General features: G+C 41.2%; 1 protein-coding gene and 1 long non-coding RNA gene across 4 annotated transcripts in view; one reads left to right on the top strand and one right to left on the bottom strand.

The window, feature by feature from the left end:
* Nucleotides 1-2881: 2881 nt before the first annotated feature.
* On the bottom strand, nucleotides 2882-9382 carry LOC132014131 (uncharacterized). The gene is made up of 3 exons (XR_009403223.1): nucleotides 9184-9382; nucleotides 8187-8249; nucleotides 2882-3049 (listed from the first exon to the last, which is right to left on the bottom strand). It is a non-coding gene; the product is annotated as an uncharacterized LOC132014131 (long non-coding RNA).
* A 462-nt stretch (nucleotides 9383-9844) lies between these two features.
* Nucleotides 9845-26399, top strand: part of SLC39A8 (solute carrier family 39 member 8) — an 84323-nt gene continuing 67768 nt past the window's right edge. The window contains exons 1-2 of one of the 3 annotated variants that reach the window (XM_059376598.1): nucleotides 9845-9976; nucleotides 10704-11155. In XM_059376598.1, coding sequence (XP_059232581.1) covers nucleotides 10937-11155 — 219 coding nt within the window. In that variant the 5' untranslated portion in view covers nucleotides 9845-9976; nucleotides 10704-10936. Of the gene's footprint in view, nucleotides 9977-10135; nucleotides 10272-10298; nucleotides 10451-10703; nucleotides 11156-26399 lie in introns of those variants that run through there. The other 2 variants (XM_059376582.1, XM_059376591.1) reach the window with 2 other exon arrangements.

Here is a 26399-nt window from a genome sequence, read left to right as displayed (position 1 = left end):
TTAGCCCTGTAAATAAGGAGAAAGAAGAGTTCTTTCTTCAAATTAAAGGAAACCCCACATACATGAAATCCACAATGGGAAAATCTCACCCCATCTTAACATTGGCTTTTCAATAAAAAGCTGTGGATATCCTCATTCTACTCAACTCTCTAACTTTTCATTTTGTTATTGCTGTCTTAACATCAATATTGAACATTTATTTGTGAAATTTTTTTTTTCAGATTTAGAGAATATAAAAACATTATAAAGAAATAATTTTACATTCCTACCATCTAGAGATGATCCAGGCTAATAAATTTATGTGTGCAAGTCTTTTCTCTGTGCACATTTATTAACTTCTTAAAAAAAAAAAGAATTCAATCTCATTAAAAAAAAAATAAGAGGATCTCAGCAACATTTTCACATAACATTTAAAATAATGCCATTAGGGGCGCCCGGGTGGCTCAGTGGATTAAACCTCTGCCTTCAGCTCAGGTCATGATCTCAGGGTCCTGGGATTGAGCCCCACATTGGGCTCTCTGCTCAGCAGGAAGCCTGCTTCCCCCTCTCTCTGCCTGCCTCTCTGCTTATTTGTGATCTTTCTCCCTCTGTGAAATAAATAAATAAATAAATAAATAAAATCTTTAAAATAATACTCTCTTTAAAGAGCAATAGTAGCAGGGTGAGAGCTCAAATAATAAACCCTCACATTATCTTCAAAAGATAAAACAGTTCAGAAATCACTGTTTGGAGATTAGATTCCATTTTTAATACTAAAAGTAACTGGGAAGTGTCAAAGGAAATAAGAACTTAACTAAGCATACGCAATCCATTTGTTCAAACTTATATCATTATAGAATATCTCCCTCTAATGCAAGCTGGTGCAACCATTCTGGAAAACAGTGTGGAGGTTCCTCAAAAAACTGAAAATAGAGCTACCCTATGATCCAGCGATTGCACTACTGGGTATTTACCCTAAAGATACAAACGTAGTGCTCTGAAGGGGCACATGCACCCGAATGTTTATAGCAGCAATGTCCACAATAGCTGAACTATGGAAAGAACCTAGATGTCCATCAACAGATGAATGGATAAAGATGTGGTATATATACACAATGGAATACTATGCAGCCATCAAAAGAAATAAAATCTTATCATTTGCGACGACGTGGATAGAACTAGAGGGAATTATGCTTAGCGAAATAAGTCAATCGGAGAAAGACAACTATCATATGATCTCCCTGAAATGAAAAAGTGGAGATGCAATGTGGGGGAGTGGGGGGGTAGGAAAAGAAAAAATGAAAGAAGGTGGGATTGGGAGGGAGACAAACCATAAAAGACTCAATCTCACAAAACAGACTGAGGGTTGCTGGGGGGAGGGGGGACGGGCGAGGGTGGTGGGGTTATGGACATTGGGGAGGGTATGTGCTGTGATGAGTGCTGTGAAATGTGTAAACCTGGTGATTCACAGACCTGTGCCCCTGGGGATAAAAATACATTATATGTTTATTAAAAAAAATAAATTAAAAAAATTCCTCATATTCGTGAGATCATATGATTAAAAAAAATAAAGAGTATCTCCCTCTATTGTCCTTCTTTTCTCCTCCCCTCATATTCACAAGTGACAGAGAATCAATGATGGAGAAGGAATCCATCTAAACTCTCTGTTTTCCTTGAATGAGCGCTGGGATAACAAAACTTTCTTCTTCTTTAAGAGAGAAACCTAGGCAGTAGTTATGGGGCTTTGGGATAAAGTACTACTATTCCTGCTTGTAATAAGCTTAAAGACTCATGGTGCTTTTGTGTAAGTAAATATTTAGGCTTCTTTCAACATGAGCTTTTCTCATATCTAATTGAGTTACCAAACTTCAGCGGAAAATATATTTTTCTGTTACAAAAAAGAGCAAACTTGGGTTGGATAGCTTGAGTTAAGAAATAACCTGTGGAGATCCTAGAAGACACTGAAGGGCCATCAGTCATCCGTCGGTTGTCCATGCATTACTCCTGACAAGCCATTTCTAGAGACTGTGCCTATAACATAAAAAACCTAGGATATTCGTAAACCCATAATTCTCTCAGTGGCATCAGATCTTATGTCTGGGGAATATTTCTTCTATTGTAAATACAAGTTGAAAACTACTCTACAGTCCTTAGGCCATTAGGACCTGTTATTTTTGGACCGGATGTTTCCTGTGTATTGTAACCATTATCTTTCCCTGTAACATCTATCCTGCTTTTATTTTATTTTGTGTAAATAATGCTTTATTCTGAGTACATTTATCTACATTAAGACTTTTACCTAAGAATGGATCATATTTAAGGATAAAGCCACAGGTATCAAAGCTTGGTTTTTCATGTGTGTGTGCCAAGAATAATGTTCCTCCTTCTGAAACGTACAAAACAAAGGCATCAAAACAAGAAATAGAACTAGAAAACATTAAAGTTTCTTTGATAAAGTGACAAACTCCATCCAAGTTAAAGAAAAAAACAACAAAAAACAAGCAAGCAAGCAAGCAAGCTGTGTTTTCTACAGTGAGCTCTCTGGACCCTGCTCTGGCCCTGTAGAGAAGGACTTCTCTTTCAGGAGAAGGTGGGCTATCTGGCGTGTTTGGTGCTGTTGTGTGTGTGCCTTAGAGAGACAAATCGTGTCACAATGCTGTAAACTGTGCTGAAAATGACATCTCAGTCCGGTTTGGCTCATTTGGCATTTTTTAAGTTTTCCTTGGCTTTGTGGTTTACGAAATGTTTTTATTTGTATTCTCTCAATGAACTCTTATAATGACCCCTGGGATCCCTGGAAGAACTAGGAACTCCAACGACATTGATGACAAAACTATTCTCATGTTTCAGTTAGAAGGAGAACTCAGATCTTCTGATTCTTATTTCACTTTTTCTTCCTCAATGCCTTGCTGCCAGGAGACCATGGGTGGGAGTAGTTTCCAGGTGTGTTGCTTGGAAATCATGGAGCTCTCTCCAACAGGGTTTCACCGCCTTGTCAGGAGTCCTCCATGAACGTGCAGTAACAGTGAGAGCACTTCTCGTTCGGCAAGAATGTGGTGTGAGTGAGTTTCTGGAAAAAAGACCAGAAGTGAAGCTGGTCGAGAGGATTCTACTAGCGTAGGCATGGAAGAGACGACACTTAGTATTTTGTTTTCATACTTCCAGTGGTCTCATTTAAATTCTTAAGTGGAAAATGTTTTGTGAACTGGAAAAGCCAGTGATACGACTGGCGCACGCACACACACACACACACACACACACAGAGAGACACAAAAAGCAAACAGTCAGTTATCATTTTTTAATTAGTAATTTTTTATATTTTAAAGGGAACAGGAGATCCTGGGATTAGGAAATGTGAAGGAAGGGAAGGCAAAGAAGAGGGTGTGGGTCCCAGGCAGTTAAGGGGCTGAGAACCCAGAGGAAAAAAGTGTTCTGTGTTATAGTTTCATTCTATAATTTTGCCTATGGCTAAAGCTTTGTTCTCAGTTCTTATCTTGAAAACAAAATTCTTAATTGTTCCTACATGATTATGTTTTCTTTCTTTTTTTTTTTTAAAGATTTTATTTATTTATTTATTTATTTGAGAGACAGAGATCTCAAGTTGCAGAGAGGCAGGCAGAGAGAGGGAGAGAAGGAAACAGTCTCCCTGCAGAGCAGAGAGCCCGATGTGGGGCTCGATCCCAGGACCCTGGGATCATGACCTGAGCTGAAGGCAGAGGCTTTAACCCACTGAGCCACCCAGGCGCCCCATGATTATGTTTTCCAGCAGCTCAATTTCAATCAAGCTTTGGAACTGTGAGCCTCAAATTTTGGGAGAGTTGAGATACGGGTAGTACCTCTCCTGTGGAGACTTACTCATGCCTGCTGTTCAGCTCGCTCCATTCCCCATCAAAGACCTGGGGCTATTCTGGATTCATAGAGTAAGAGGTTGGATGCCTTTTGGTGCTCTTTTTATAAATCTGTGCTATTTTTACAGGCGTTTTGTGATACAAAGAAGCATGCTGGCTACACAGCATGAGATCTTTGTGTCTGCTGCTCAGGACTGTCCCCACTGGGCACATGGAGACACATTGACTGATTCTAACCCCCCCATCTTAGAGGCCATCCACCCTTCTGCCACTGTGTATAGTTTGATAATTTTTTGTTCCTTTAATTATAAAAGATATACCTTTTAAAAAATTCAAACACCATAAAAGCATGTGAAAAAAAAGGTATGTTTTCTTTATTCTTCTTTCTAGAGAAAGATATTCTTGCCTTTGAATCCCCTGTTCTCCAAACCTGCTCCTTAGGAGAAAAATATTGTAAACAGTTTGGTGCATGTTTCCCTAGACTTTTGTTAAGTGCAAACATAACACACGTGCATACACACACACACACACACACACACACACACAGCTGTTTGTTTTACAACATATTCTGTTCTTACTGCTTTCATTAATTTACTCAACACCTTTCCATGTTAGTACATATACATTTTTCAAAAATTTTAACAACATGATAAAAACTGTCTAGAATTACAAAGCACAAAAACCATGGTGAGGTCCTGCTGGGTGAGCTGAGCTGAATGGGAGCAAAGGGCTTTGGGTTATTGGTCCATTAGACAAGAACTCAAGCAAAAGAAGGAAGAAGAGCCAAGAAAAACAAAGGCTAATATAATTTGTTTAATTTACTCAAATTAAAGTCACACGGGTATTATTTTTAAAACATTGACAGGGTTTTTTTTTACTTTTTAAGATTTTATTTATTTGTTAGAGAGAGAGACAGAAACCATAGCAGGGGGAGCAGCAGGCAGAGGGAGAAGCAGGCTCCCTGCTGAGCAGGGATTTCCCAATATGGTGCTCCATTCCAGGGCCCTGGGATCATGACTTGAGCCAAAGGCAGACACTTAACTGACTGAGCCACCCAGGCACACCTATTTTTTATTTTATTATTATTTCTTTTAATGGTAAAATGGAAAGAAGCAGATTCGGGCCTATATTCCAGTCTAAATGTGTTACTTTACTATTTCATTTGACTCTCTTGAACTTTCTCTTCCTTACTCATAACACGACCAGATTAGACTTGATGGTATTCATGGTTCTTTCTATTTCTGACTAGTGCTTTAATTTCCTGGGGGGAAGAAACAGAACCAAAACAAAAATACCTCAAGATTTTTGTTAGCTATAAAGCAGTCTTTTGTTCCAAGGCATTCTTGGTGCTCTTTTCCATTTCTCAGTGGCACCTCATTGGGCTGATTACGCAGGTCACATTACCCTACCATGTTAGCTTATAATAATACTGACATTCTGTTTTATAGTTTATAAAAAGTCTTCACACACCTTATCACATCTGATTCTCACAGTTATTTGGTGACATAGATTGCACAGATATTATTTTAATCCCCATTTTATAGATTAGGATTTAGTTCACAGAGGACTCGCAGAAATCTGATTCCTGGCTACACTGTAGCACTGTTGACTGAACAGACATATAAACACATATGATATGGACAGAGTCATTACCTTACTCTTACTTGCGATTTATGTGTGGCATGTTTGTAATAATGAGGAATGGATATTATTTGGTGCTTATAGTATAGGAAAAAGGAGGCTTAAATTCACTGAGATTTTTTTTTTTTAACCACAGATGACCATAAAGAATCTTTTGGAGCATCAGTAGATGAAGTCATCTTTGACCCAGTGGAACTTGGAGAGTTTTTTGGGTTCTGTTAGATGCTGCTTTATGCTCCAGACTCTCCAGTTCCAAAGACTGCCTTGTGGTTCTTTTTGCTCTTTCAGGTCTCTCAGCACTTTTTAATTTTTTTAAAAAATTTTTATTTTCATGTCCCTCAGCATTTCTTCATCTTGCAATGTGCTTCCACTCCTTGTTTTCCTCCCAAACTTCTACTTTTCCTTCAGGCTCAAGGGTTACCTGCTCTATCAATTATTTGCTCAGCATCTTCTGCAAATATAGGGGCTTTTATCTCTATCGCAACGTTTAAAATTACTTCACTACGGCAATCATCTTACTTCTCTCTAAACTGAACTACAAGCTTCTTAAAGCTAAGCTAAAATGCATCCTTTCATTCTTGTATCCCCAGAGAGTATGGATTGTGATACAGATGTTAAAAATATGTATGAAATAAGTAAACTGATTTCGCTGAATATTATAAAGTTGGGATTTTAGCAAAACTTTTAGATTTGATTTCTATGTAATTTGTTGTGGGAACTTCCTATCTTTCATACTCATTGTTTTATTTTTTAAATTTTGAAGCAATAACAAACTTACAGAAAAGATGCAAGTGAAGACCTTTCCTCATTGAACCATTTGAGTGTAAGTTGCTGATCTAATGCTCCATTATCTTGGAATACTTTATTTTTATTTATTTATTTATTTTTAAAAAGATTTTATTTATTTATTTGAGAGAGAGAGAGAGAGAGAGAAAGCACAAGCAGGGAAAGAGGCAGAGGGAGAAGCAGGCTCTAGGCTGTGCAAGAAGTCCAAAGTGGGACTTGATCCCAGGACTTTGGGATCATGACTTGAACCAAAGGCAGTTGCTTAACCGACTGAGCCTACCCAGGCACCCTCTTGGAATACTATAAAATGTATTTTCTACATTCTTTGACTACTTTCTTGTCTTCAAGCACAATGAGAGACTCCAGGGTTAGCTTGTGCTTTGCCTGCCTGGAGTCAAACCTTTCTCTAAAGAGCTCTGGTTCTTATTAGTGAATAAGTTTTATTTTATTTTTAAAAGTTTATTTTTACTTATATAATCTCTACACCCAACATGGGTCTCAAACTCATGATCCCAAGATTAGGAGTCCCATGCTCTTCCAATTGAACCAGCCAGCCACCCCCTGAGAATAGTTTTCAGAAGCCAAGCTGAGGGTCATTGGTATTCTCATTGATTGCTCTTAGGGCATCACTGTTTCCGGGACCTGCCAGTGGACAGAGCTATGGTGCTTTTTCAACTATAGTGAAAACCATGAATTTGCAATGATATCTCCAATTTCAAACCAACGGCATGGGTTCGTTCTAAATTTTCTCCCTCTCTGAGTTTGCAAATTCCTTCCTTGACAGTGAGAAAACTGGCTGCAATTATTATCTTTATTTACTTGTTTAATGAATCCTTTTATGTATAATTAATTTTTTTCTTTCTGCTGCCATTTTCTTCCCCCTCATTCCCTCCCTGTCTTGCTTGGATTCTGACACTCTATGATTCTGGGCCCCAAATTCATATGAGGGTTTTTCCCCACACATATCTGAGCAATTTTCAGATACTAGCTGAGTGTCCCACAATTAATTCCATCATACTAACTCATCATATCCGGGTGCTGACATTCGTGCTGGGTGTATGCACACACTCTTGTTGTCCAGAAATAAATGCCCACTAAGGAGGTATCTTCTGATTTTCCATGTTCCCTCTACATCTGGACACCTTTGCCACCCTGCGTGGGCTACAGCTGCCCACACCAAATTTCCCTCCTACTTGGATACCCTTTTTCTCTTGTTTAGGTTCCAGCACCCCACTGTGACTGCCCTCCACACAGCTACTATTTATCTATGCTATGCTCCACTTCATGGCTTTAAGACTGGAGGGAGCAGAAGAGAAGGGAAAGGGGAGAGGGATGTGTTGTCTCTTAGATTTGCTTATTAGTCATTCTATAGAGAAATGAATGCATGAGAAAGTTTAAAAGAAGCCCATTTGCTCCTTATTTGCAATAGTAACAAAAGATGTGGACTGGGAAAAATTTGAAGCTATTAGAAAAAATAAGACTTGACTTTAAATGCCCTTTCAGTCAGTTAAGCATCTGCTTTCCACCCAGGTCATGATCCCAGGGTTCTGGGACCAAATCCTAAACTGGGCTCCTTGCTTAACAGGGAGCCTGCTTCTCCCTCTGCCTGCCACTCCCCCTGCTTGTATTCTCACTCTCAGTCTCTCTCTGGAAATAAATAAAATCTTTTTAAAAAAAAAATGTCCTTTCCATTGGTGATTTTTTTTTTTAAGAGAAGAGGGGGCCCAAGGAGAGAATCTTTTTTTCCCCCCTTAAATATTCACTTATTTATTTATTTATTTATTTAAAAGAGAGAGAGAAAGAGCACAAGTTGGGGGACAGAGGGAGGTGGATATGCAGACTCCCCCTTGAGCAGGGAGCCCACGAGGGAAGAGCTCAGTATCAAAACCCTGAGATCATAACTTGAGCCCAAATCAAGAGTCAGACCCTTACCTGACTAAGCTGTCCAGGTGCTTCTCTTCTAGGAGTTTCATGTTTTGTTCTGAAAGATGACTCCTAAATTAGACATTTAGAAATAAGGCTGGAGTGGATACTTGTTCTTCTATCCCAATTTTCCTGTTTCATAGATGAAGGAATTGAACCTGTCACCCAGTTTCATAGGTGAATTGTCAGAAAGACAAAGCGTCTTTTAGTATCCTGGCTGGACTTCCTGGCATGCTCCCTTAAATATTATCATTTGAAATTACTAAACCTCTCAGGCAAAGTTTTGAGAGAAATTATAGTTATTAACATTACACTTTATATTTTAAACTGGAAGTCTTTTTTTCAGTAATGATATTGCTGAAAGAATGCCATATTTTGAGCCCTAAAATATTATCTGAGTAGTACTTTGGTGATTATATTTCATTAGAGTGGAAGATCTAGAAATTAGCCTTACCGGTTTGGTAGTTAGTAACTTGTAATTTTCTGAATACTCTCTCTTAATTGCATCCTTAAATTATATTAACTGCATTTGGTAAAATTGCCGAGCAAGTTGATTATTACTTATTTTACTGTTTATTGTCTTTTGGTGTTGATGGGCAGGCAAAATGTATATATATATAGATGTGAATGGCTAATACAAAAATTTTATTTAAAAAAATCCACAATACAAAATTGGTATTAGTTAAAATCCATTTATATTTGTGGAAAATCCAACATCTTATCAATGTTGCACTTCAGGCTGGGAATAAACAGCTTGCTGGATGTGATGAACCATCTGAGCATTCACTAATTTCTAAGAAGCACCTTGAGTAACTGAGATCAAAAGGAAAAATAACGGTGACATGAGTTTTCTTCTGGCCCTTGGGTGAGATATTTGCCCTTTATGTACCATTATAATTTCATAAATTATTACTAATAAATATACAGATTTTATAATTGGGAGGGACACACCATCAAGATCATTTTGCTGATCTCCCTCCAAGACAGGAATCCTTCTATCACTCACCTGTGGGGTTGAAATACTCACGATCTTGGAGAAATCACTACCTCCCAAAGCACTTGTGCTTTATATTCTGCGGAAACCTTCCTCTTGGTGACTTTGCCCTGTTACTAGTCAGAATACAGTTAAACATTTTCCATAGGACAGCCCTTCGGTTATGTCCACCTAGAACCTTATCCCTCTGGAATTTTCTCTCTTGTCTCTATTTTTCACATTTACATTTAAGTTCCCCTTCCACATCTCCTTGCCTTTTTCTGCACTTAGAATATCTTAAAATCTGCTGTTTAAAATCTGCACTTAGTATCTCCTAAAATCTGCTGTGCACTCTGAGCCGAGTGAAAGGCAAGAACAACAATTTGAATTTCTTAGTGTCCTTAGCCATGTAGCAGCGAACCAAGATTTACTTTATTTCGGGACAATTATATCCACTAGACACAACCTTTGTCCCCAAACACCGCATTCACTTTGCACAAGCTTGTTGATCTCACACCTAAGTCAGCTTTTCTTGAACCCTCATTTGAACAAACAAACATTCATTCTGATCTGCGGATATCCTGTGCGGCGTCAGGAAGGGCCGACCTGGGCAGTGCAGGCTCAGTTCGCCCGCCACCACGCTGGAGATCTGGTTTCCTTTTTTTCCTCGGAGTTTACCAAGTAACACAAAAAAGCAATTCCTGCTAATCTCTTAGACAATGCATGGGGTGACTCTATTCCAGGAAGCTGGTTTCATCAAGGTAACAAAAGAGACCACCGAGACCAGAAAGGAGGCTGGGGACACCGACACAAACGTGGCATTCAGGTAACCCCCCGGGGTGAGGGTGGAGAGCCCTGTCCGGTGAGGAATGCGCCAACGCCAGCGGCTCTGCGCCCCGGCGCGGACCAGCGCGGGAGTTCGGGCTGGGGGAGTGCGTGTCACCACGTGCCAGAGAGGCGGGGACAGGGCCCGCCTCTTATCTGTAAAGGGCGTAGGGCCGGATCGTGGAGTTTCAGAGCTGACTAGCCAGAGATAGTGTTGAGAGACAGAGAGAAAGAGAGAAAGACTGAGACTCACGTGGACACACTCAGAGACGCAGAGACAGAAACAGACAGGCGAGGTGAGAGATTAGCAGGCTACGGTTTGCCAAACCCAGCGAAGAGGTCTGGGAGAGGGAGGGTCCCGCAGAGACGCAAAGTCCAGGACTCCGGAGGGGCTATTTCCTGCAGCTCCGTGGGGACTGTCTCACGCCGTCTAAGTTTGCTCTGAGGGAATTTAGCCCCAAGACAGGAAGAAGAGGTGGGGTTCTCTTGTGAGAGCGGTTTTCGTTCTTCCTTCCTAAAGAAATTGTTTGGTTGGGGCTTTCTATCCTGGAGGAACCTGTGTCACCACGCTATGCAAATCCTGGGACTTCTGCAAACCTGGCTCGGGAGCAGTTGGCCCCCTGCCTGGCTGGGCGTCCCAGGGCTCCCGCAAGGCCCTGCTCCCGGGGTTGGCCGGTGGGTGGCCCGCTGGCCTTTATCTCTGTCCCCCTTTGTCCTCTTTATCTTAGGCTCTCCAGGAGGCCCGGGGGCCCACTCAGCTTATCGCTCCCCACCCCCACTCCACCTGCACTTCAATGCCCCGCAGGTCGCGGGCTGCTGCTCTTCCGAAGGCGGCGGAGGACCAGGGGCGCCTTCGTCACCGCTGACTCGGACCCGCGTGGACCACGCCTGATCGGTGCGCCCAGAGCGTCCCGGTGCGCTTCAGCCCGTTTCAGGTCCTCGAGAGGCAGCCCCGGCCGGGATGGTCCCGGGCCGGGCGGTGGCCGGGCTCCTACTGCTGGCGGCCGCGGGCGTCGGAGGCACGGCGCTCGGGCCCGGGCTCGCCTTTAGCGAGGATGTGCTGAGCGTGTTCGGCGCGAATCGGAGCCTGTCGGCGGCGCAGCTCGCTCGCCTGCTGGAGCAGCTGGGAGCCGCCCCCCAGGAGGGTGTCGCCGAGCCCGGCCGGCTGCACTTCAACCAGGTACGGCGGGGGCCCCCCGCGGCCCTGCCAGGCTCTCGGTGGCGGTGAACTTTCATTTGTATGAGAACACTCTTTGTTTGGGAGAAGTGAGGGAGGCAGAATAGCGTGGCATTTTTCAAGCGTGAGGCGGTGACTCATGGGTGGCACTTGGTTTTCACCACACTGGGCTTTTCTTCCACCGGGCTTTTATAAGCTGGTGTTGTTGAGGGAGCTAGAAGTGGCAGTTTTACTCCTGATGAGCTGAGAGGTCCCACGCTTGTGGTTATACAATTTCAGAGAAGAGTTTATTAAGTAGTTGAGGACTGGAAGCACCTTATGAGGTGGTTTTCTATTGGAACAGCGGACCTAAATCTTCCTTGCAAAGATAAAGGCTCACAACCCGCTCTCATCAACAGTTGCTTGATGGGGAAGAACTGCCAAGGAGATACGATGCAGTTGTCTTTCCTGGGTGGGTTTCACGAGGCTTATAGAGCTGGGGGGTCCATTGCACAGAGATCAGGAAACAAAGGAGGCCCTGACCAAGATTACATACCCAGTTGGTGCCTGGACAGGGCTTAGAGCCTTTGTTTTTAATCATTGGTCAGGTCAAGTGTTTGATTCTAATTTTCATTCAAAATAAAAAATGTATTTCTCAGTATGTATACACAGTATTAGCTAGACATTCGGTAAGGCCTAGAATACAAGGACAGCCATGAGCTACCTGGGAGAATTTTAAGGTCATACCTATTAGTAAGTTTCCAAAAAAAAAAAAAAAAAGATGCCATTATAGATTCCTAGTCACCTCCATAATAAAATATTCTGTGATTGAGTATTTCTTAAAACTTCAAGGTAGGCAAAATGTGCTATTAGCATCCTTCGCAGAAGTCCTCACCACTTCTAAAAATTTAGTTCACTCAGTGCTTTGATTTTTTTTTTTCCTTCTCCTCTTGTTCCAGTGACAACTGATGATGAATGGCAGTATGCAGTATTTTGCATAGTGTTTGCCACTTCTGGGCGATATGTTAGTTTCTCTTAGAAAAAGTGTTTGTTTTCAGATGTTTTGGGAAATACTGCATACTATGTATTCTCCACTCAGGAATTTAGGATCCTGATATCCTAAGATACCTAATCTTAGATGCCCGATAGGGAAACTTTAATCAGGTGAAATCCTTGCTAATAAAACTATAGCTAGGTTGGCATTCTTTTTATTAGAAATATCTTACCTCAATTAAAACATACAATAATTGGGAAGTAGAACTTTCTGATACCATGGGGTGGATGGGGGGTTAGAGGGCAACCTGCCTTTGATCTAGAAGGGTTTTATGGTCTGCTTATATAAGTTCTTTAGTAAACCATGTATAGTTCCCGTTCTGGCATGATACTGCCTTTGGTTTAATGTCTGAGAACTTCTATGTTGGAAGACTGAAATGCTCCCATAGTATATAGCTATTTTAGAAAATAAAGCAAACACCTTCCTAAGTATTTTCTGTCTAGTTGCAGTCTCATTTCAATTAGGGGAAATAGCTGACTAAAGTATTCTAGGAGGAGTAGGGGTGGTCATATGCCTGCAAAGGAGTGTGAGGAGTTCGCTTGCAGCTGCGTATCTGAGGTCCACACATTGTTTTCACTTAAATTATCTCCTTATCATGTCTGGAGGGGTAGATGAATTATAAGGTGACAAAAGACCCCTGAACCATCTGTTGGCAAAGACACTGGAAAATATGCCTAAATTTTTCAGGAAAATCAGATAACTTTATTAGCGATATGATCCCTGGTTTATGAGTAAGTTGGATGCCTCAATAAGTAAATTATAGGTATGTGGACACCTTGTTTCTTATTCTCATGTTTGCATATTTAACTGCCTTCATTATGGCATCAAAAAGAGAGAGGAAGAAGCTCATAATTACTTTGGAAACAAAGGCAAGCTGAGGAAAGTTTATCATGTAATCAGTTCTAACAAACATCAACTAAAAAGTTCTAAAGAAAACAATAGTCATAAGTTAAACGGTTACAAATGAAATGCCATTAGAGAGAATCTACTAATTTGCTGGCATTCAAATCTGCTGCAGCAAGACACCATCCAATTTGGGACAAGATTTAGAGCTATTAATATTTCTATTTTTTAAGAAAGACTTATTTATGATTTGAGAGAGAGAGAGAAAGCAAAAGCACAGCACACATGAGTGGGAGGGACGGAGGGAGAGAAAGAATCCCACATGGAGCCAGCACTGAGTGCAGAGCCCATCAAGGGGCTTGATCTCACCATCTTGAGATAGGATCTGAGCTGAAACCAAGAGTGGGCTGCTTAGCTACCCAGCTGGCCCTTAATATCTCTATCTTAAAGAATGCAACTTCAGTTTCCCCGCCTGCCTTAAAGTAGAATAAATAATACATGGGACTATTGTGAGAAGCCTGACTTTCTGACTTTGAATAAGGCTGGGAAAACAGAATTTATTTTGATGAGCCAGGGATTTATTGGATTTTCTGAGCGATCTATTTACAAATGACATTGTTCCTTTGGATGAGGGCTGTGATGTTTCTCAGGTCAGCTTTTCTCGAGTAATAGACTAATGTGCCGTGGAATTTTGTTAGACAGTTTTGGAAGGGGGTTTCTAACACCTTTTTTCAGTATCCCTACATACTATTAAATTAAGTTGTCAGTGTAGGAGATGAAAGTGGCCAGAGATCAGACTGGAAGCTACAGAACAATTGAGTTTTATCTTTCTGCTTCTTGTGGTTACTGAGGGTACAAATAGCTGATAGAAGAGGTGACCCCAGCAATGAGAGGACGGAACTCTTTGAGCTAATTGAGTCTTTGGGGCCCCAGGATTGGGTGTAAGTCTGATCTCTCTCGGGGGGGGTGGTTCTTGGAATAAACAGGGGCACCCCAATTGAATGAACACCCTGGCTGATTGATATAGGGGACTTAAGAATAGCTTCAGTGTTACCTTTTGTTTGTCCGATGTTCTTCTCTTCTTCTTCAGATATTCTTTTCTCTTCATTTTCTTTTCAGAAAAACCCCTCACCTCCTAGTTCTTAGGTGTAGACACTGGTTAAACAGCTTCATAAAGGAGGAGACTCTCATCCTCCAAATGGTAACACGAAGCTGCAGGAAATGGGTCTGTTCAGATAAGGCAGCCCTGCAGGGAGGGTTAGTAGGGGAGCTGGAGACATGGGGGTGGGTGTAGGAGGGGGGCATGCGAGGCGACCTTTGTTTCACCTATCACCCAACCCTATGCTTTTACTTCTCTCTCTTAACTCTTCTTCTTCTTCTTCTTCTTCTTTTTTTTTTTTTGCAATGTATCTTGCAGCACATCTCCTGCTTTTGTTTTTCCTTTTATGTTGCTACACCCTGTTACCTGGACCTTGTTTTTAAACCTCTTCCAATTCATACCCAATCTTCCCAATGCAACACTTGCAGTATGCCTCTCCCCTTTCAAAACTCAGCCACGAGCTGGCTGTCTCTCTGCTGGTGAGGTTTAAATCCCGAGACTGGCATTCAAGGCCCCCATCCCTGCTTTAAGATGCCAACCTACCCCTCCAGACTTAGCACTAAACTATTAGCTCTTCTGTGAATTCATCTGAAACTTCTGCACAGCCACTTCCTAGCTCATTATCTTCCTTGTATCTTTCCCGTTTCCAACTAGAAAGTCCTTTTCCTTGAATTACCCTATCAAAATTGTACAGTTTTAAAAGAAGGGCTGAACAACTCCATAAAACCTTTCTGGGACATCACAGCCAGGACCAATTCACTGATTTCTCTCCTTTTTAATTCCTACAATATTTTTTATTATGCTGTTTACACTTAACTATGCATGTGTTCAACAGATACTTTGAATGACTACTATATTCTAATTAAAGTGGTCATTTTAAGAGTAGAAATCTGATCATATCACTCCTTTTACTAAAGCAGTTCAACTCCTTCAAGATAAATGTCAAATTCTTTAATGTAGCTAAAGCCCTTTTAAGATCTGGTTCCTGAATATTCCTCAAGCCTTCTCCTTTGCCACCACTGTAGTCTTAATGGACTGCTCATAGTTCCTGGTTCTCCGTGTATATCTGCCGATGTTTCAGCTGCCAGTTTAGACCTTATTTCTTCTGAAAAGTCTTTCTTGATCGGCTCAGGGGTTTAGTAGGAGCCCTTCTCTGTGATTCTATGTTAATTGGTGCCTGTGTAATCAAAATATATATTGGCAATTATATCATAATATTATAAAATGTAAATAATTTTATGCATTACAATTTTCTGTTTATATGGCTCTCCCCAACACCCCTCCTCCCAGCCCCAACCCCTGCAACCAACACAAACACAAATGATTTTAAAAAAATTGAAGGGAATGACCTGACTCATCTCTAGGGGCTGGTATAGTGCCTGGTATACATAACACACATTTTCTGCATGTTTTGAGTGAATGAGTGAAGATTGTTTAATAAGAGTAATACAGTCTGGGTTCTCCCATGGCATTACAGTTTATTGAGGGAGGTATGACATATGCACACATAATTATAATCATGCACAATAGCATGATATGTCTAATGAAAGAATTGCAAATGAAAGGAATAGGGATCAGCCATGTGTTTCATAAAATTCACCTGCATGAGAGTGGAATGTGTTGGGTTGGGTCTAGACGGAGTCAGAGAGGAGACTGCTGTTGTTTGCTGATGTCATGATTGTTGGAGCCTGGAGACAGAAGGTAGCATAAAGGCTCTGTCTCTTGCAGAAAAGCAGGCAAAAAATCTCCCTTCCCCCAGTAAATATCTTCTACTTCATTCTTTTGCCTATAGTGTCTTTGACTCTTGTTAAATCTTTTCCTTTATTAGCTTCCAGCCTAATGATGCCAAAGGGAGAGGCAGTGAGATAACTCTTGGCTTTTAATTTTACTGGATGGCAGCATGTAGCCAACAGAAGAGGTGTGTGTGTATGTGTGTGTGTGTGTGTGTATGTGTGTGTGTGTGTTCATTCCATATGTGTTATATGCATGGTGTGTTGATCTCTGTTGTACTTTTACTTGGGGTGGGGGTAATGGTGGGTTAGATGACATAGGTTGTGGGGATCTCTGACATGGACAAAGGAGAGAAAGAACATCTGTTTTTTTTCTTCTTTTTTTTTTTTTTGACCTTCATGTTCTGAGAAATGGTGGGGGGTAGATCTTCCAGGAATGTCTTCCAGCCTGCTTGTTCAGGTGAGAAATGAAGGGTGAGACAGAAGGGCAAGACAGAGGGTGAGGCTGCATTTAGGTCTCTGGTTGCTTTACCTTCAAATAATGTATCTGTTCTCACCTATTATATCCCTCTCATTAAAGTTGAGGGTGTATAGTTAGATCATTGTTTTCAAGAGGTTAAGGAAGTGAAGGGCACTTGTAATTCATTTGACTATGACTGTGATGTCAAGAGTTTAGCTTGCCTCCATGCCTGTTATGATTGGGATCTGTATGGGAAAATGCTCTTTAGTCTTTCCATATCTAACAACCCCAAGAGTCATATGCACCCTTTTGTATATACCATAAATAGTTATATCTGGGAATTTACTGGTCTTTCACTATGTGCCATATCTTTTTTTTTTTTAAAGATTTTATTTATTTGACCGAGAGATCACAAGTAGGCAGAGAGGCAGGCAGAGAGAGAGGGAAGCAGGCTCCCCACTGAGCAAAGAGCCTGATGCTGGCTGGATTCCTGGACAGTGAGGTCATGACCTGAGCCAAAGGCAGAGGCTTAACTCACTGAGTCACCCAGACGCCCCTGTGCCATACCTTTTAACCGATTTATTTGTATTATTTCATCCTCACAGCAATTCTATGATAATAGCACCAATATTATCTTTATTTTACACAGGAGAAACATGTGGTACAGAATGGTTAAGTAACTTAAACAGTGTCACACAGTAAGTGGTAGAACCTCAAGGCAGTCCTAAATGCTACGCTGTTGTGGATGTTTTGATTATAGTCTTGAAAATCATACTTTCTTTAGCCTGAGCAACTATTACTTCAGATTTTGAACTATGAATAGAAGTTATTCATCATTGATCACAACCAGCTTATCCATAGCTTAGTCACATGAAGGGAACTGTGCCAAGAGTGTAGAAACGACAGTGGTGATGATGTGTCCCTTTCCTCAGAGCTTCGAATTGAAATAAGAAATAAGACAGAAACTCGTGAAAGGTGCACAAGGCAAAACCTCATAGTTAAGTAATCACTGGGGCAAAGACAGTGAGAGAGAGCATTAGGCTGGCTGTGATTCACCATCATATGAACACTGCTGAGGGCCTGTGCTGCTGGTTTAGAAGGAAGCAATGAAGGAAGAGTAGGTGAGTAGAATTCCCAACTCAGACCGCGCAAGTCTGCTCTGCGAGGGAGCTTGAGCTCTCACACACATGAATGGGAGAGGGCAGAGGTAAAAACTTTTTTCCTTGGTAGGGGTAGATCTTTATTCCTCATGAGGGATGTTCAGAGTCGAGTAGCTGGGTGGGAGGTTTGCAGGCTTTATGCTTTCCAGGAGTCATGCCATATTCCTGTTTCCTGAAGAGACCCGTCCAGGGAGATGCTAGGACTTCATTTCTCCATCATAAAAACCCATTGCTTTGGGTGCCTAAGTGGCTCAGTCGGTAGAGCGACTGCTTTCAGCCAGGTCATGATCCTGGAGACCTGGGATCGAGTCCCGCATCAGGCTCCCTGCTTAGCAGGGAGTCTGCTTCACCCTCGGACTCACCCCTGTGTCCTGCTTTCTCTCTCTCTGTCAAATAAATAAATAAAATTTAAGAAAAACAAAACAAAAACCCCATTGCGTTTCAACTGTGACTGTAGTTTAAAAGTCTTTATTTTCCCCTTTAAATTTAATGTACGTTGAATCCCCTATGTTACCTGTTTCTTTTGGTGATGGTAGTGGTTGGGGGAGAAAAATAGGACTATAAATAGGAATGGAAAATGAGGCCTGAAGTTGAGAGGGATTGATATTCCTCAGGGAAAAGAAAAGCAACCCCTTTATGAAGGCAGCTTAATGTGGTTGGTAATAAGGGTCTGCGAGTTACTTATATTCAGAGTGGCATTTCCTCAAAGGAGTGTCCATATTGCTAGATGCAAACAATTAATATTAGGATCATTTACCATGCAATTTATTATTAAAAAAAAAAAAAAAGAATGTTACTGAACTCGAGACTACCTAAGAAACTGTAGTTTTCAGAGTTTTCCCATCCCCAACTCCAGATAACAAACAGTAGGTTCCTGCTTGTAATTGAAACTAATTAATTTATTCTCAAACTATTCCCAGTTGTCTGTTTCAGGAGCCAAATGGGTTTGCCAGGTCTTGCGATTTATTTTATAAAGAAATGAAACTAACATTGAATTACCTTTGTGATGATGGGATTTGGGAGCATAGAAAATCTCTAGAATAGAGCCTTGTTTCAACTGGTTTCTGTCTCCTTCCAAAGATCCTCTGTTGTTTTTCTTGGCCTGGAGTTTACAGAGAGCAAAACAAAAATCTGTGAATCTAGATCAAAGGTGTTAACCTGAAAAGTAGTATTAAGCCTTCCAAGTCCAAATATCTAATACCTTGACTTTTTTTTATTACGAAGTGAATGGCTAGAGAACAAAAACAGGTGTGCATTGATAAGGCCTGAAGGCTTTAGTTCCACGAACCCAGCTTAAAAATAATCCAGAGTTGCCATCGATTTATTTGGTGAGCTCCTTAGATTTCAAACTGGAGTAGAGAATACAACATAATGGTTAACAGTTTGGCCTCTGGAATCAAACAGACCTGGGCTGAAACTCTAATTCTGTCACTTATTAGCTGGGGAATCACAGGCAAGTCATTTAACTTCCTTAATCCTTAGGTTTTACACCTGTGAATTGAAAAAATGATTCTTACTCATAGGTGGTTGTTTGAACTAAAAAATAAGAAAAATAATAACATTGACTGAACAATCACTGTATTTCAGACACTTAAATATTTACTGCATTACGTGTAACAACTCAAAGATTTTTGTCATTGCCTATATTACTTCAAATATTAAATAACATGTAAGAGTACATGTAAAACACGTATGGCCTGGCTTAAATATGTGCTCAATGCATAGTTATTATAATACTATGTTACTTGGTATAGCTATACTGTTTTTAACAAAATTGTCTTTTACTGGAGGCCTGAGTACCCCAGGGTCAGTCAACTTACGGAAAGCACCGCTCTAAAAAGACATTTCTAATGAAATGAAAAGTTCAATGAGAAATATGTCAGTCTAGTGCTGGTTTCAGTGTTAGTTTCCATGACAACTCTCACCTCAAGAGTCTTTTACCTTTTGCCTCTGCTTCCCTTTGATCAAACACTCCTGATAAATTCCTAAAAATGTAAACTTTAGGTGTATAGGCTAATGGGATGCTATTGGGTATTTCAGACCATGGGCATTTCCTCTCCTCCAGATTACTTCTGAGGCTACATTTAGGAGTTAGCTGTATTTTATTACTCTTGTCCAAAATTTACATCACTACTGAAATGTGAATGGTAGGGAGTCTATGTTCTATTTCCAGAAATTCATGTAATTGTGGTTTGAAGTTTAGATTTACTTTAGGATCTCTGTATGGGTTTTACAAGCTGGCAGAATCCAGGGCCCTTCATGTCAGCTGGCCTTGTTTGTTGAAAGCCAGTAAGAGAACAGGGGCTGCTTTGGTCTCACTGGAATAAGTGAGAGATGAAAGGTAGCCCAGACTTCAGGTGAAAGGGAACAGTAGAATCCGTAGGCTAATTCTGAGTCGGGTCACAGATCGATCCTGCTTTATACACATGTGTAAGAAAACACAGTTTCTTTTGTCGAGGAATGAATGCTATTGATGCTACCAGCTGATTGAGTTTGTGTATCAAATCGTGATCCAGTTCTCTTTAGGATCAGGAACCTCAGAATTTAGGGATATTCTTTGCTTATTTCACCTACACACCGTAATGAGAAAAGCGAGACATTAGCTCTGTTCCTAATTTTGGGATGAATGCCAGTCAAGGAAGTACTCTATTTTTAATTAAATTAATTAATTAGTTAGTTATTTTAGGGAGAGGGAGAGAGGAGGGAGAGGGGCAAAGGGAGCGGGAGAGAGAGAATCTTACCTGCGGTGCTCCATCTCAGGACTCTGAGATCAGGACCTGAGCTGAAATCAGGAGTTGAGTGCTTAACCAACTGAGCCACCCAGGCGCCCTCCCTCTCTTTTTTCAGTTAAGGAAATACTCTGAGTAGGACCTTCACCCTAGGAGAGGAAGCAGTTTCTGTCGTAAGGGGAATGAGGCTAATATTTTCAGAGGACTTACCTTGTTCCAGGCAGCATGCTCAGTGCTTCTTAATACATCATCCCGTTAATCCTCCTAATCTTTTTAAAAAATTTTTTTTCATTTATTTATTTTCAGCATAACAGTATCATTATTTTTCACCACACCCAGTGCTCCATGCAATCCGTGCCCTCTATAATACCCACCACCTGGTACCCCGACCTCCCCCCCCACTTCAGACCCCTGAGATTGTTTTTCAGAGTCCATAGTCTCTCATGATTCACCTCCCCCTCCAATTTACCCCAACCCCCTTCTCTCTAACTCCCCATGTCCTCCATGCTTTTTGTTATGCTCCACAAATAAGTGAAACCATATGATAATTGACTCTCTGCTTGACTTATTTCACTCAGCATAATCTCTTCCAGTCCCGTCCATGTTGCTACAAAAGTTGGGTATTCATCCTTTCTGATGGAGGCATAGTACTCCATAGTGTATATGGACCACATCTTCCTTATCCATTCATCTGTTGAAGGGCATCTTGGTTCTTTCCACAGTTTGGCGACCGTGGCCATTGCTGCTATAAACATTGGGGTACAGATGGCCCTTCTTTTCACAACCTCTGATTTTGGGGTAAATACCCAGGAGTGCAATGGCAGGGTCATAGGGGAGTTCTATTTTTAATTTCTTGAGGAATCTCCACACTGTTCTCCAAAGAGGCTGCACCAACTTGCATTCCCACCAACAGTGTAAGAGGGTTCCCCTTCTTCCACATCCTCTCCAACACATGTTGTTTCCTGTCTTTCTAATTTTGGCCATTCTAACTGGTGTAAGGTGATAATCTCAATGTAGTTTTAATTTGAATCTCCCTGATGGCTAGTGATGATGAACATTTTTTCATGTGTCTGATAGCTATTTGTATGTCTTTATTGGAGAAGTGTCTGTCCATATCTTCTGCCCATTTTTTGATATGATTGTCTGTTTTGTGTGTGTTGAGTTTGAGGAGTTCATTATAGATCCTGGATATCAACCTTTTGTCTGTACTGTCATTTGCAAATATCTTCTCCCATTCCGTGGGTTGCCTCTTTGTTTTCTTGACTGTTTCCTTTGCTGTGCAGAAGCTTTTGATTTTGATGAAGTCCCAAAATTTCATCTTCGCTTTTGTTTCCTTTGCCTTTGGAGACATATCTTGAAAGAAGTTGCTGTGGCTGATATCGAAGAGATTACTGCCTATGTTCTCCTCTAGGATTCTGATGGATTCCTGTCTCACATTGAGGTCTTTTATCCATTTTGAGTTTATCTTTGTGTATGGTGTAAGAGAATGGTCGAGTTTCATTCTTCTACATATAGCTGCCCAGTTTTCCCAGCACCATTTATTGAAGAGACTGTCTTTTTTCCACTGTATATTTTTTCCTGTTTTGTCGAAGATTATTTGACCATAGAGTTGAGGGTCCATATTTGGGCTCTCTACTCTGTTCCACTGGTCTATGTGTCTGTTTTTATGCCAGTACCATGCTTTCTTGGTGATCACAGCTTTGTAGTAAAGCTTGAAATCAGGTAACATGATGCCCCCTGTTTTATTTTTTTTTTTTCAACATTTCCTTAGCGATTCGGGGTCTCTTCTGATTCCATACAAATTTTAGGATTATTTGCTCCAGCTCTTTGAAGAATACCAGTGGAATTTTGATTGAAATAGAATTAAAAGTATAGATTGCTCTAGGCAGTAGACACAAAAAGATGGAAGACCATTCCATACTCTTGGATTGGAAGAATAAACATTGTTAAAATGTCTATACTGCCTAGAGCAATCTATACTTTTAACCCTCCTAATCTTACAGGAGGGCCAGTCTTAGCTAGGTTAAATACCTCACTCGGGGCGGGGGTGGGGAGCACCTGGGTGTCTTAATGGGTTAAGCCTCTGCCTTAGGCCCAGGTCATGATCTCAGAGTCCTGGGATTGAGCCCCGCATAGGGCTCTCTGCTCATCAGGGAGCCTGCTTCCTCCCCCGTCTCTCTGCCTGCCTCTCTGCCTACTTGTGATGGCTGTCTGTCAAATAAATAAATAAATCTTTAAAAAAAAAAAAACAAAACCCAAAATTCTCACTCGGAGTCATCGCTCCAAGGTGGCAAAGTGAGCATTCCATTGCAGGGTGACCAGACTTCAGAACCTATGCTCTTTCCACTTCTGTTCCTCAGGCTGAATGGTATCCCAAGAAGGGACTGGTTGATTTTCCGAAAACCCACGTGTCCCCTCTTGTCATCCATGTGCCTGGATGTCAGGGTAGAACTGATGGAAGAGAGCTTCTTGAAGCCACGGGGACCTGCATAATTGTTTGAAGTAGGAAGGTGTTCTCTGCTGATACTACCCTTGTCTCAGTAAAACAAGAAAAAAGTTACCATTTTTGTTCCCCCTGCTGAAGTTGTCTCTGCAGCAATCAGGGTTAGCTCTAAAACCTGATGTTAGTTCCTTCACAGCCATTTTTCAACCTTACAGTGTTATTAACTGATTACCGGCATTTGATACTCAAAACAGTACTGTGAGAGAATGAAGACCAATCTGTTTCCCCAGAAACTGAGACACAAGTAAGTCATTTGGCAGAAGTCACCAAGGGTCCAGACTGGACAGGGAAAACAGATATTCCAAGTTTGAATGCCCATTTCTTCTCATGGTTTGGGGCAGATGCTGTGTTCGTGAAGTCCCTGTGCTGTGAATCCCCTGAATATATCATGATCCTTGTGCCTCGTTTTCTGTACATAACTGGACCGTGGAACTATTTGTAGTTCTATTACATTTCTGTACCTTCTGTCCCTCCACAGCACATTGTGGTCAGGCTCTGTCCCTGGAGCTTTCATGAAATTAATCCTGGAGGACATTACCCAGAACCTTCTTATTGGTAAATACAATGGGCGCTTCTCCGGCCTTACCTCTCCCGATTAGTGTTGGTGGCGTGCAGCACATCCTACTGGAAACACACACCCTTTTCTTGCTGGAAACTAAGTGTGCCTTGATTTTCTTACCTCCCTGCTGCTTTTCAGTTTCAGTGTCCTTTGGTCGTCCTTTAACTACTGATGTTGCTCAGGGTACTGTCTCAAGTCCTGTTCCCTTTGATTTTGCACACTGTCTCTGCACAGCCTCCTGTCTGTCCCTCTGGCTGCAGTAGTCACTTGTGTGTAGATGCTCTCTAAGGAGAGGGTTCAGATTTCTCTCTGGAGATTTAGTCTGGCCACCCCCATTGCCCACTGATGTGCAACCCCCTCTCCTCCCCAACTCAGCAGGTCTAAACTTGTTCCAGACTGAGCTCATCAACTCTAACCTTTCTCCTGCACAACCTCCAGGTAATCCTGTTTGGTCAGTCTCAGGGATCCTCATCACCCTGTGCTTGCTTGGGTGATGAAACTGAAAACTGGATGTCGTTCTTGACACCCCTCCCCCCCTTATCGTAATTGCACCTAAGTCCTGTCACTGTAACGTCCACATATTTCTGTCTCAGTCTGTCTAAACTCCAGGATTCTCTCTTGTCTCATGGGGGTAATTTTACCTACTTGACGTGACTGTTGTGGAGATTAGGTGAGTTACTGCATCTTGTCACTCCGTCATGTGCATGGCATGCAGTAGGTGCTCAGTAAAGGCCTGCCATGGGTCTGCTGCTGCGGTCAGTCTTGCTCCCTGCGCTCCTCATTGCCGCCAGACTTAATATCTCATACGCACATCTGATAATCGCACCGTCCTCAAGTCACTTCTCATTACTCTTAAATCAAATCTAAGCACCTTTCCTGATATTTAAGGCACTGCAGTAATATTCCTACCCCCTTGTTTCTCCAACTCTATTTCTCCTTGTTCCTTTCCATCTCAGCTTAGATATTGTTTTCTCCTGGAGGCCTCTGACAATCCCATACATTTAGGGTGGCTTAATTAACCTTTTTAAACATTAAGGGATCCTACCCCAGCCCTTATCAGCCCATCCTGTAGTTACCTATATTTCTATCCAAACCTTGCAACAGTCTGAAACATCTTAGGTGCATTTCAATCACTTTTTGTGTTTCTGTAACTAGCATAGTATCTGGCATTTAGTAGGTGTTCAGGAAATATTTGTTGAATGAATGAAAACTTCCACCTTTTAACACTAAATTTTATACTGACGTACTAACATAACTTTAAATCAGCCTAGATGTCTCACTTAATTCAAGATAAACCAGAAGTTCCTTCATTTGTTGAAAATTCTTAAAATAGTATAAAGGAAATAGTATGTTAAACTAAAACCTGTGTATTATCAAAGTAGAAGGATGTAATAGTTTTTATCTCTTCTAATTTGTGAATTTTGTCAGTTTTTGTTTTTTTTTTTTGCTCACTTAGCTGTGGGTTTTCTCCATAGCTTATAGTTATAATTTCTAGGGCAAGTTGGAAATGTTGGTGACAGTGTAGCGTATCTGTAGTATCAAGGCAACACCAGGTTCCTTCTGGGAAAGTTTCCTGGCATGAGTAGAGAAACTTGTGTCTTGAAAATTTGGCTCTTCAGAGGTAAATGACTGGTAAATGACTCTCAGGTTATCCAGTTGTCTTTCTCAGAATTATACTCAGGTACTATGTGCTAATTTCTGATTTCTTTTTCATCCATCCTTCCTTTCCTTAATCTGGCAAATTAATGATTATGATAAGTTGAGCATCTTACATGTCCCAAGCCTCAGTAGGGTTGAGAAAGATAGAAAAGGAACACATCCATCCTTTCTAGATCTTCATGTGATCTTATTAAAGAGATACCCATTTTCATGAACAGATGATAATACACAGTGAATTCCCAAAACACCATGGGCGTAGTAGTCTGGTGAGCATAGCCCTATTAGGCAGAGGAGGTGAGGGCCAAATGTTAGCACAGATAGGAGTTGGATTCTTCAAGAGGAGATACATCAGCATTCTAAGTGGGGTGGGGGTGCAGGGCCTACAAAGTCACAGTGAAGGTATATTATAAGACTTAGTAAAACTTTTTATTAGAATAGAGGGTTCAGATATGCTTTTCAGGTTGGTAGAGGGACAAAGGAAGATTGGGAGGTAGATAATTGAAGTTCTTCAGTGTTGGGATTTTAGACTCTTGGCAGAAGAGAAGTTTCTTGTTTTTGTGTGGGGAGCCAGTCTGAGTAGAAGAGTGACAAAAACATCAGCAGAAACCATCTTATGGGAATATAGGATGAGCAGGGTGAAAGATACAGTAGGTAAGATCTACCAGAAGCTCCCAACTGGTCAGTTAAGTGGTATATAGGAACCTCTGTGTCATTCTTATGTGCAGACAAAAGTTTGTGCCCCTTTGTACTCTTAATAAGTATTGAGAACACCAAAGACCTTTAGTAAATGTGGTTAATATCTATTGATATTTACCATTATAAAATTTAATGTCGAGGAAAATTTTAAATATTTAACATATTAAAAATAACATTAATAAGTCCATACCATGTTAACATTTTTGATGAAAACACAACTGTTTTTTCCATGATAAAAAATTAATAAGAAGAATGGCGTTGTTTTACATTTTTGCAAATCTCTTTACTGTTGGGGCTTAGTCGAAGACAGCTGTGTCCTCATATATGCTGCAGCCTTCAATCTGTTGGGATGTATATCACATAGCCTCCGGAATGTCCATTGTTCACGCATAAAAGAATGAAAGTGAAAAAGGAAAATGCAGTTTTAGTAATATTATAAAAGTAGGTTTAACCTTATATGTTCTCTGGAAGGGTTTTCGTAACCCCTAGGGCTCCCTGGAGCATGCTTTGAGAACCACTGTGCTAAAGGACTGTCATAAAATTGGGGCTGTGATGGATAAGGTCATTCCTTGTATGCAGTGGTGAGATGACTTTGAAGGATGAGCTCTCACCCCTGGTGGCATTTGCCCAAGCCCTGCCTGGAGAACAGTCCTACCTTCTACACCTCAATCCTGGAGGGACTGAGTGGAGGCCCTGGGTGAGCAGGAAGGCTCAAAGACCTTTTGAGCCTGGCAGCAAATACAAGAAGGTCATCCTACAGGTGATGGAAACTAGGG

This window comes from Mustela nigripes, chromosome 1, assembly GCF_022355385.1.
Source record: "Mustela nigripes isolate SB6536 chromosome 1, MUSNIG.SB6536, whole genome shotgun sequence".
Lineage (NCBI taxonomy): Eukaryota > Metazoa > Chordata > Mammalia > Carnivora > Mustelidae > Mustela > Mustela nigripes.
Note: the sequence above shows the minus strand (reverse complement) of the source record. Positions and strands in the feature narration are given on the sequence as shown.